This window comes from Hyaena hyaena, unplaced genomic scaffold, assembly GCF_003009895.1.
Source record: "Hyaena hyaena isolate Hyena2069 unplaced genomic scaffold, ASM300989v1 scaffold_178, whole genome shotgun sequence".
NCBI classification, from domain to species: Eukaryota; Metazoa; Chordata; class Mammalia; order Carnivora; family Hyaenidae; genus Hyaena; species Hyaena hyaena.
In genome coordinates this window covers 630,944-642,815 of record NW_024080807.1, presented here as the reverse complement: position 1 = coordinate 642,815, position 11,872 = coordinate 630,944, and the positions used below count along the sequence as shown (strand labels likewise).

At 43.7% G+C, this 11,872-nt stretch overlaps 1 protein-coding gene across 1 annotated transcript; it reads right to left on the bottom strand.

The window, feature by feature from the left end:
- Positions 1-1,567: 1,567 nt before the first annotated feature.
- Positions 1,568-4,575, bottom strand: CCN2 (cellular communication network factor 2). Its single transcript, XM_039240447.1, has 5 exons — positions 4,448-4,575; positions 4,086-4,308; positions 3,671-3,922; positions 3,322-3,533; positions 1,568-2,944 (listed from the first exon to the last, which is right to left on the bottom strand). Exons 1-5 carry the CDS (start codon positions 4,511-4,513, stop codon positions 2,648-2,650), a joined length of 1,050 nt encoding a protein of 349 aa, XP_039096378.1. The 5' UTR covers positions 4,514-4,575; the 3' UTR covers positions 1,568-2,647.
- Positions 4,576-11,872: the final 7,297 nt, after the last annotated feature.

Genomic DNA, 11,872 nt, shown 5'->3' with positions numbered 1-11,872 from the left:
ATGCTTCTGTTACTACTTCTATCTTCCCAGGATTCTCAAATTCCTTTTAAAACATTCTGGCTCACTTACCATGGCCCTTCATCTTTGTATCTAGGAGTAAATTGAGAGAGAGAGAGAACATGTGAACTAGACAGTATACTCTGTATGTGTGTGTGCACATGTGGACTTATTTGGGGAAGTGGGGTACAGCTGCTGACTGTTGCTATATACGTACGTGGGCGTATCCTAGAAGTTCAATGTTTTGACTTTGCACATTTTGACCATGGGAAGTTTTCCTTTTGGTTTGTGGCATGGGCACTGTTTGTAGAACTAGTCTTTATTTTCAAATGTATTTTTGTCTCTTGGAATGACACTGGCACTACAACATTGCTAATTACCCGGTGATGGGCTAGTTTGTCTGCAACTCCTTTGTTCCCCTCTAGAATCCACAGTGATACTGATTCTGGAGAAAATTGTGCTTTTAGTTGTCTTTGGAATACTTTTGTGTGCCACTTACTTCAGTTCACTTTTTGGTACGGGCCTGCATAGGCCCAGCATCATTTCCAAGCTTCTTGAACAATTTCATTTTGCCATTTATCAACCTCTTGGTAAGCTATTGGTCTTGACACCTTAGAGTCAAAAGCCTGGGACAATGGAGGGGGTACTTTTAAATAAGACAGATTTCTATGGTTAGTAGAAATTATCCTCCTCTTCTACTTAGGTCATCATCTGTTTGTGAATGGTTATCATGGCCACTGAAAACAGAATTATACAGAAATGCAACTTATTAAATGGTTCCATCAGGATGCAGATTTCATACTTTTCAAATTTACCAGTAAGGGTTTTGAAGTTCAAAAATAGGTCTATGGCGGAGCATACAAACTTAAAAAATATTTAAAACATTTTCTATGTGTAAGGTATATAGACTATAGTTTGTTATGTGAAAGGTTGGAAATTAAAACGCCTACAATGGCCAGAGAGGTATTAATGTAAACACGACCAAGTGTAATCAACAGGGGTTGTTGGAAGACTAAAGTTACCTAGAGAGAATTTAATTTGTCAATGTTATTTATTTCTGAGAGAGAGCGAGCGAGAGAGAGAGCGAGCGAGCAAGCAGAGGAGCGGCAGAGAGGAGACAGATGAACCAAAGCAGGCTGACTCTGACAGCAGTGAGCCCAATGAAGGGTGCAGGGCTCGAACTCATGAACCATGAGATCATAACCTGAGCCAAAGTCGGATGCTCAACCGACTGAGCCACCCAGGTGCCCCTAGAGAGAATTGAATTTAAATGTTTACAAAGTATTGTGAATGTAACAACAACGAAAAATGCCTGTGCGCATATGCATATTTATATAAATATATACTGTGTATGACTAAGTTTTTGACAATTCAGTGCGAAATAAGTTTAAGTAAAAATCTAAACTAAAAGAGACTTAGAAAATTATATATAGGTGAATTGTTTTAAAGCAAAAGCTTCCCATATATATAAATATATATATTTATATGTAAATATTTATATATATATAAATATATATATAAACTCAAGAGAACTCAGAAATGTTTAGATGAGTAAGGGAAATAAGCACACTTTTTATAGAAAAAATATATACTTTATTTTCAACTAGAAAGGTGCAAACATGTAACTTTTGGTCACATTCTCAACAAATAAACTGTCCAAAAAACAGTCGTAGTCAAAGTAGAAACAAATGCTTCCGGGTGGAAAAACTGATCAGCTATACAGAGCCACTCACTTTGTAATAAAGGCCATGGTTCATTAAAATGAGGCTACCACATTTCCACTGACAAATCAGACTTCCAAGCACATTGCTGCCTCATATTCAGTAAACAATCAGTTTTGATGGACTAATCAGTCTGAGCAGAATTTCCATTTGAATATCCATTTCATGCTTTGAATGATCAGACAAGCTTTCCTTCCTACCTATGGTGTTCAGAATTGAGGCTAACATTTGAAATATCAAAGCATAAAAACAAACAAAAAGGCACAAACAACTTTAAATTAACTTAGATGACTGTACAAATATATATATATATATACACACACACACACAATATTTACAGTATCAAAAAAAAAAATCTGGCTTGTTACAGGCAAATTAGCTTGCCACAAGCTGTCCAGTCTAATAGACAGGATTCCGATTCCTGAACAGTGTCATTCAAATCAGAATGTCAGAGCTGAATCTGCTGTTCTGACTTAAAGAAGAACTTGACCCAGCCTCGTGAAGGCTGCAGGACACACATCCTAGCTGCTGCTGGAGCTACAGGCACGCCCGTGAGCATGATAAAATCTTCCTTCTCTAGCGCACTCCGAAGACCAGTCCCAACCTACTTTAAGGTGACAGTCATTTCTACAGGTGCCCTCCCCTGCTCCTCAAGCCGCACCTTCGTCTACATTCCGGTGCTCTGTGCTAAGGCGGTCCCCGGGTCAAGTCTGAACTTTCTTCAAACCAGTGTCTGGGTTGGTAAGACTATTTCATTTGAATGTCACACGGCACGATATTTTGAATTTGGCGGGACTGCTTCTTTCCCCCCCGGTTAGAAACACAGATTTAAATAACTTGTACTACTGCAATCACGTTTACACAAAAATGAGATGTGAATCAGTTCAAGTTACAGCCTCAGGAGTTCATGTCTCTCACACTCTCTGGCTTTAGGCCATGTCTCCATACATCTTCCTGTAGTACAGGGACTCAAAGATGTCGTTGTCTCCAGGACAGTTGTAATGGCAGGCGCAGGTCTTGATGAACATCATGCTCTTCTTCATGAGCTCCCCGTCGGGGCACTTGAACTCCACAGGCAGAGTCGTGGTTCTGTGTGGGGTGCAGCACCGGCCATCTGTGCACACCCCGCAGAACTTAGCCCGGTAAGTCTTCACGCTGGTGCAGCCAGAGAGCTCAAACTTGACCGGCTTGGAGATTTTGGGGGTACGGATGCACTTTTTGCCCTTCTAAGGAAGACAAAGCAGAAGAAAAAAAAAATCAATGACTTTCTGAGGGGAGTGGCTTTCTTCAAGCTCTGTGTGTTATTTAGCCTTCTGTTGCCTGACTTTTGTTTATATTTTGAGGAGAGGAAGTTGGAGTCTCCTTTGCCAGTTTTCCAAAAATAGCCACAGCCTCTATCGGTATGTCTTGAATTAACCAACCCCCACGGAGAGTTTCATAGTGGAAAGCTGGTGGCTCCTATTACACAACAGCTCATTCCAGCAAGACAGCCCAACGGGTAGATATTTTTGGAGAGAAAAGCTCTATGATAACAAGGATGGGGAGACCCAACTTCAGTCCTAACCATTACCATTCCATGAAAGTCAGGCACCAGGAAACGTACCTTGATATTCTCTTCCAGGTCGGCTTCGCAAGGCCTGACCATGCACAGGCGGCTCTGCTTCTCCAGCCTGCAGAAGGCGTTGTCATTGGTAACCCGGGTGGAGATGCCCATCCCACACGTCTTGGAACAGGCGCTCCACTCTGTGGTCTGGACCAGGCAGTTGGCCCGAATCATAGTTGGGTCTGGGCCAAATGTGTCTTCCAGTCGGTAAGCTGAGAGAGCAGAGCACACAAACACGAGGTGAGACGCCAGGACAAGACATTTCCCCCTTCCCTTGGCAGGGTCAGGAGTCCGCCCCGGGGGGGGGGGGGGGGCAGGATCCCAACACTGACTTAGAGACTGAACGCACCGGCGAGGGCGGGGCCCACCACGGAGTGGTCCTTGGGCTCGTCGCACACCCACTCCTCGCAGCATTTGCCCGGCAACTTGACCCTCCGCGGGAAGGGGCAGTCAGGGCTGGGCAGGCGGACGTCCATGCTGCACAGGGGCACGCAGCCCACCGCCCCGTCCAGGCAAGTGCACTGGTATTTGCAGCTGCTCTGGAAGGACTCGCCGCTCCGGTACACGGTCCCTCCGAAGACGCAGGGGGCACCATCTTTGGCTGAAGGAGAGGAAGGGAACAAGGAGGGGGGGATGCAAAGGTCAGACATCGGCGGCAGGATGCGAGTCGGGGATGCGCGGGGAGCCGAGCTCCGGGGGGTGTGCGGGGTGGGGGGCGGCCGGGACACCGGCGGAGGGCGAGGGGTCCGGGCGGCGGCGCTTACCGGTGCACACGCCGATCTTGCGGTTGGCGGGAGAGCCGAAGTCGCAGAAGAGGCCCTTGTGCGGGTCGCAGGGGTCGCGCTCCGTGCACAGCTCGCCCAGCTGCTTGGCGCACACGCGGCAGCAGCCGCAGCCGTCCAGCACGAGGCTGACGCCGGCGGGGCAGCGCGGCGCCGGCGCGGCCGCACACTGGCACGGGCCGCCGCAGTCCTGGCCGGCGGCGGGCTGCGGGGAGGAGGCGGCGGTCAGCGGGCGCACGCCGCTCGGCGCCCCGGGCCCCGCCCCGCCCTGCCCCGCACGCCCTGCCCCCAACTCCCCCCACACCCCCTCCAGGCGCCGGCCGCCGCGGGGCTCCTCGGCTTACCCGGCCGCAGAGGGCGAAGAGGAGCACGAAGGCGCAGCGGACCGGGCCCAGGCCGGCGGCGGACATGGTCTGGCGCTGCGGGCGGGGCGGACGGCGGGCGGAGTGCGGCGGTCCCGGCGCTGGGTCGCGGGCTCGGGCTGGAGGTGGGTGCCGGGGCGCACCGGGCTGAGGTCTGGGAGCTGTCGGCCGGGGCGGCTGCCGTCGGGGGGAGGCGGTCGGTCGCCGGGGTTGGAGTTGCACTGGCTGCCTCCTCTCAGCGGGAAGAGTTGTTGTGTGAGTCTGAGGCGGGCGGCCCGCGGCTTTTATACGCTCCGGGCGGCCCCGGCTCGCCAATGAGCTGAATGGAGTCCTACACAAACAGGGACATTCCTCGCATTCCTCCCCACCTTCCTGCCTCATCAACTCACACCGGATTGATCCTGACCCCTTGACACTCAGCATTCCTCCCGTCTGAAAAAGCTGGCACACTCCAGCTCACCAAAAAGAAAAAAAAAAAAAAAGTCTCAGTATTTCCAGCACCAAATAGGATTTTTTTCCCCCTTGCTTCTTCGCACCACTCCTGATTTACAGCATTGAAAAACACATCAGCGATCACTGTTATTTTTTATACCACTCTCTTCTGTTTCTAATAACTGTGCCGGCTCTACCCACTGACATAAATGCTTTTTAGGAGGTAGCATAGCTCAAGAGGCTAACAGCAGGGATTCCTAAAAAATTCGAAAGGGTTTCTTTCCTTCTTCTTATTTTTGTAATGATTTTAAATTTAGAGGCTGTCTGGCTTTGAAACTCTTAAGAGAGCAGAGAAGGAGTTAGTTGCTTTTAACCAGCTGGAATCCCCAAGAAGCTTACCTGTAAACTTCAAGTTCTATATTGGGGATGTAGGAATTTGATCATGTGTCACTTGAGATAATGGTTTGGATGCCTATTGCCAGAGGAGAAAGAGAACAAAGCCAGGGGTCGGAGGAGGGTGGATGCAGTTTTCTGGGGGAGATTTCCAGCACTCTTGCTTTGTTTTCTCTTAATATATGTAACAGTTTTAGTGTTGGGGGTATACAGAGAGAAAAGAGGTGAATGGGCATCAGCATTTCCAGAAAAGTGGGTCTGTTATTAAGTCAGAGCAAATGATTATGTGTCGGGTAGGTAGACTCTGGGTGTTGGGAAGAGAGGGGAATCGGACAGGAGGGACAGCGAGAAGCTTGGGGTTTACTTGGGGTGTTGTAAACACAGTTTGGGTCTTTGAGAAATGAGTGATTTTTATTTTTTATACCAAAACTTACAATCTTCAAATGTGGATTGGACTTGGGTTGTCTTGCAGTAAAAAATCTGATAATATAACAAGAACAGTGTACCCCATTATATCTGGTTATAAACTAAGAAAGAATGTCTATAAGTAATATAGTGACTTTTCATGTATCTGTGAACAATGATTGTGACTTCTTACTTCCCAAGGAGCCTGCAGCCTAGTCGCGTGAGATCAAGTCAAGGAAACAACAGATTTTGTTCTCTTTGCTTGTGTGCAGATGCGAAATACGGCCAATAAAGTCTAGGCACATTTCTGTTTCTCAATATTGCTAGTTTCACTAAGGACTTAATTAAGTAACCATGCTTTTATTTAGAATCTACTGATTAACTGCTTTTTTGTTGTTGTGGTTAATAACTCCAGTTACCATTTTCTGTGAAGAGACGGATTCCAGGGTCAGGCCATTTTTTTCGACTGTGATGCCACCTCATTTGGCCCTGGTGTTACCAGTGAGTAAATTCATTTCTGTTGCTGATGTTTCACTGTATAGGTTTAAGACAAACATACTTGTTTTTGATGCAAAGACAAGCATTCAGGAACAGCACTATAGATTTATAATTTGAAAACAGCTTGTTTAAACTGGCCGCATTTTTTTTTTAATGTTTCAATTCTTTCTGTTGAAAAAGAGCCAAGAAGAAAATAACCACTCCAACTTCAGCGTAGACCACATCATCTGTGCACAATTACCTCCCTAAGCAATCCACATGTCGTACAGTGTAGTTGCATGTCAACAGTGTGTGTGTGTGTGTGTGTGTGTGTGTGTGTGTGGTGCCTCTGAAGCTCAGGAAGAATTTTCAACATTGTTATTTAATGTTCTTTCCAAGCATTCCTCAAAGAGAAGAGGCCTAACAGTTCCTATTTAAAGACAGAACATTCCAAGTTATGTTAATAGCCACATGTGTATTAAAGGCAACTTAGCCCCCAACTTTCTCTTCCCTCGTGGATGATTTTAAAAGTCCGAAATATGTGGGAAGCCACAGTGAAATCTTTCAAGACCTAAACCTCGAATTATGTCTACCGCTAATGGTTGGAAAGGTGTGGTAGATGGGGAAGGGGAGGGATTTGAAGTTGGAGCCTCACCTGAGGTGGGATGTGGGCTCCGTGGTGATCTCTTGTGGCTTGCAGGGTGAGGTAGATGGGAGAATGGTTGGGAACTTTGGAATGCTCTGGAGAGTCTGCGAGCCACCACCAATAGCTTCACGTACAGCAGAGTGGAGACTCTCATTCATGAAAGGGATAAATTGCTGGGCTGGGTTATAGTTGGGTGACCTGGTTTATATTCTTGGAACTGCCATTCACAAATCTTAGGGGAGTCACAAATAAGAGCCATATTTCTAGTGGACCTTATTAAAATGATGATAATGGGAATGTTTTATTTCACAGGATTCAATGATGATTCATTGGATTAACGTTCTCAGGGAATTGGTTCTCCTTCCCACCCCCTGCTTTCCTGATTTTCTTTTTTTCCCCACGAACGTCGTATGTATACTACCATTCTGCTGGCTTGTTAAAAATATCAAGACATATTATAAAATGAATTTGGTTTTTCTATAAAATTCACATGGTCCCTCGAAGTCTCAAAAAGTCCATAGTGAGCTCCAAATGGATGGCTTTAATATTGACTGGGAGAAAATAAGCGTACTGAAATATATATTCCATGGAGAACATGGAATCTCAGAATAGAAGAATAATGCTGTGCCTTATAAGGTTAGGTTGAGGTTTTATCATCAAAATTCTTCTGAAGAGTTTAACATAAAAGATTACTAAGTGACAGAGAGAGACACACAAAGAGACACAGAGAGAAAGAAAAGCCACCCAAGACATTCACAGCCTCAAAAGTGTGTTTACTTTGTGTTATGGGGACCATCAAGTTCCAGGAAATTCAAAGGGAAAGGCTTATGCTCCGTCCTTAGCTTATGCCATGGTATCTGAATTCTTACACGATTATAAATGACTCAGCAAATGTTTGTGTGCACCTGGGAGGTAAGGTGGAAATAGTGGCTTCTTATAACTTTGTCCAACTCTCACGTCTCCCCTTCTCCCCAACCCTTTTGATTGACAGCAAGTTAGAATCGGGAGAAAAAGGTCTTTGAATTTATGTGTGAAATGGTTAAAATGCAGTAATTTTGTCTTGTAAGCAAGTGTTTATCTAGCGATGGCTTTTTAGAGAGTTTTTTTTTTTTTTTTTTTTTTGTAAAATGAGGAATTCACTAAGCTGGCCACTAAGTCCTGTTTACAGAGCTATATAAGGTCTGTGTGTGTCGACTCAGGCATCATTTGTCCAGGTCGTTTGGTTAAGTCTTGTAAGATGTTCAGCTGTGGATGTATTACATTCTTTCTCTTATGTTTTTTGTTGTTTTTTCCCCCTGAAAAAAGGTTACTTGATCAGGTATCAGACCTAGAGAAAAGCTGGCAGGACTACAGGAAAGTGGCCAGACTTTGGAGTGTTTGTGTACTTAAAGAAGGAATCTTGCACATTTTCAACTTTCAGTCATAGATATTTTCTTATAAGAGCAAGTAGGAGTCTGTGCCAGCCCTCAAAGCAGAAATCAGAGCTCCCAGGGAAACACACCGGAGGAATGTGGCTCAGTGCCAAGACCCATACGCAATGCATACACTGAGCTGTCAGATTTATAGGAAGTCTGGCCGTATAAGGGCATCTGGACAGTGAACCCGTTTTTTATTATGGTGGGTTGGGAGTGGGCTTCAGGTGTTTCTAGCATGCCTCAAATTCAATCAGGTAAATGAATTCCACCAAAAAAATGATGTGCCCGATGGTCTTTTGAAAACTAATCATAAATATTATCCTAAAAACTTCAGGGACTCTGGCTCGGTTTCCATTGCCTTGTATTTGCTTAAAGATGAAGGTTAAAGAGAGGGCGTGCTCCCTGGGAGTTCAGAGGTGGGAAAGAAGTGAGGATGTTTACTATCTAAATTACATTCATTTCCTCCCTGCTCTTTCCTCCTTATAATTAGTTCTCTGACTTTCTTGGGATATTTGCTAACGCAAAGGTGTTTCTCAGAATGTAGTTAAGACTGTTCCGTGCGGTCTGTATTTATGTTTACTTGTTCATTTGCTTGCTTGTAGATGGAGCTGAGAGTGAGAGGGAAAGTAATTTTTAAAAAATGCTATTTCCTTCAGTTTACTACTTGTCTCCCTTATTTGATTAGTTTAATTGAAACCCTCTGCAGCCTCTAGTCTGCTTGCATTAATCTGAGATGGTGCTGGAGAGCATGGATGCTACTGCGGTTGGAGATGGGTCTCCAGCACTTTTCCTGGCATATTAGCAACTCCAATTTTTTACAGTTTAGCAACGCTGAGTCTTACAGCCCTTTGTTTTCTTAGCTTAAATGGGAAGGGTCTCCTTGGTGATGCTTTAGGTGATGGGAAGGAATGTAAAAGAAGGGAGGTAACCGTTCTTTCAAATGTGTCATTTGGGGAAAGCAAATCAGTAGGTTTAGGAGAACAGAACATTGAGACTAGATAACTTGTTTCAAAGAATGGGAGTAAGGGGAAGGATAAATATTCTGAAAGGACAATATAAAATAGATAAATGAATGTGTCCCTAGAGATTGTGGTGAGGTGTGGGGCCCTGGGACACACTAAGGCTGCATCACTTCACCCTTTGAAACGTGCTCCCCCTCCTACCAACAAGCCTGAGCTCCCTCTTCCCACTTCAGAGCTCTCTGGAATATGTTGTTTGTTTGTTTTTTAATTATTTATTTATTTGAGTAATCTCTATAGCCAACATGGGGCTCAAACTCAAAAACTTGAGATCAGGAATCAAATAGTCTTCTGACTGACATCCAGGCACCGCTGTCTGGAGTACATTTCAAAAAAACACTAGATAGGGGCACCTGGGTGGCTCAGTCGGTTAAGCCATCAACTCTTGGTTTTGGCTCAGGTCATGATCTCACGATTCGTGAGTTCAAGCCCCTTATCATGCTCCATGTTGACAGTGTGGAGCCTGCTTGAGATTCTCTCTGTCTGTCTGTCTCTCTCTCTCCCTTTCTCTCTACCTCTCCCCTGCTTGTGCTCTCTCTCTCAAAATAAATAAATAACCTTAAAAAAAAAATTAGATAGGACTCAGAAGACTGGCCAGAAGGCTGGAGGTGTGAGTTCCATACCTGTTATTTACCTGCCATGTAAGCTCAGGGAAGGTACTAGTCCTCTCTGAGCCCAATTTCCCACTTGTTCAAGGTCTTTTTCCAGCCCCAGGACACCATGTTTATGAAAGTACTTTTACATAACATAGTAAGATTTTAAATTTACCAATTTCTGACTGTTCTTCAATGGTTCTTCCTTGCCCTTAACACTAAGCCCAGCTCAGTTTTAATTTTAAAAGCCCATCACAGTCTGACTTTATAACACCATTCAATTTTGCAAGGATTTTAGAGTGTTAAAAGCCTGTGAGAGCTCAGACAGAATCAAATCCTACTTCTTCATTTTTTTGATTAGATGCTCAGAATTGACAAAGACACTTCACAAAGGAAACTTTTTTATTTGTCTTATGCCATTACCTATCATCTGTATGAAAGAAATATCACATCCTTTTTCCCTTTTAATTATAGTTTTCAGGATACATAAAAAAAATTCTGTACTTAGCTTATTTTAGTCACATAATGGCATCTTCTCCCTTCATTTCCATTTTATAATTTTTATTCCAGTTTTTTCATGGGGAAGGGAGATCCAAATAGTCCTCTTTTCTTCAGTGAAAAGCACATAAGCTACCACTAATCTTTAAGTAAGAATACAGTGTGTAAATATTAAAGAAAGAACTAAAAATTTATTATTGTCTGTGTGTGTGATGTTTTCTTTAGATTTTTTATTTCTCAGAAACCCAAGATGGTATTCTTTTGCTTAACGTAAGGCCACAGACATTTCACACTCTACACACATTTGAATCAACATTTTTCTTTCATTTCATTTTGTAACATGAACTGTGCGACCATGATATTGACAAGCAAGTTTTCAAATTAAATGGTAACTGGTAGCCGGTACATTCTAGGATGCTGAAAACTAAGTTGTTCAAGTTACCCAAAGAGTTTCCAAGATGTTTTCCTGTATGTGGATTTTTAAATAACTACACCTGTGAAAATCCTATATTAAAATCTGAATACATGGTTAAGGCTTTCTCAGACTGTGTCTTACCTTCTAAGTCAGAGTTGACACCTTATGTGAAGAAGAAAAGAACACTCCTTTTAAACTCTTGACATCATCAGATTTGAAGTAAAAGTGAACTAATGCATTGTTTAATTTGACAGTGGAATGTACAATGCCGATTTTGTCTGATCAATTTCACAAGAATGCTGCTTAGAGCTTTGCCTGAGCGTCTGAAATGGACACCCTGTGTGGCTGTATCACCGTCCATTTGGGTAGACATTTTATATTGACAAAGCCCTCTCACATACATTGTGTCTCTTTAGCTTCATCAGAACTGTGTGAGGTATCATCCTCCCATTTTTCAGGTAAGAAAAATGAGGTCTATGAAGGCACGTGGCATAACACAAGCAGGGACACGCAAATTTGATTTCAACTCTTCTAAAGGGAACGCCCTTGACCCTTCCTCTAAATGCCACTGCTTCTTTTCTTCACATTCGGTATACGGAGATCTCTGAACACTGTATGTTCTTAAGATAGTTATCTCCAATTTTCTTCAACTCTTAAAGCACACACCCTAGAAAGCATATGAAATAAAACACTGGGTTAATTGGCAAAGTCAGTATTACGCTGTGGTATGAGATAAGCATGAAGTATAAAGATAATGATTACCGATCTGCATTAGGAGAGAACCTTGGGCTTAGACAGGTTTTTTTGTTTGTTTGTTTTTTGACAGTTAAGATTTTTGTCATTTTCGTGTATAGACAGATGTGTTGCTTGTTACCTGCTGATGAACTAAGGTAGCTGAAAAAGGAAAAATGAATCAAGATGATGGATATGCTTTGGAAGGCTTAATATCAGGGTGTGTAGCACTGTGACATCAGCTTCAGCCCACACTGAAAATGTTCAGTCTCTAACTCAGTTCAGTCTTGTTTAGACTGAGTCTCAGACCAACCACAGGCATCATGAAAGTCTTCTTGAATAATTGCATCATTCACTGATTAGCTACCCTTATGAATAAATA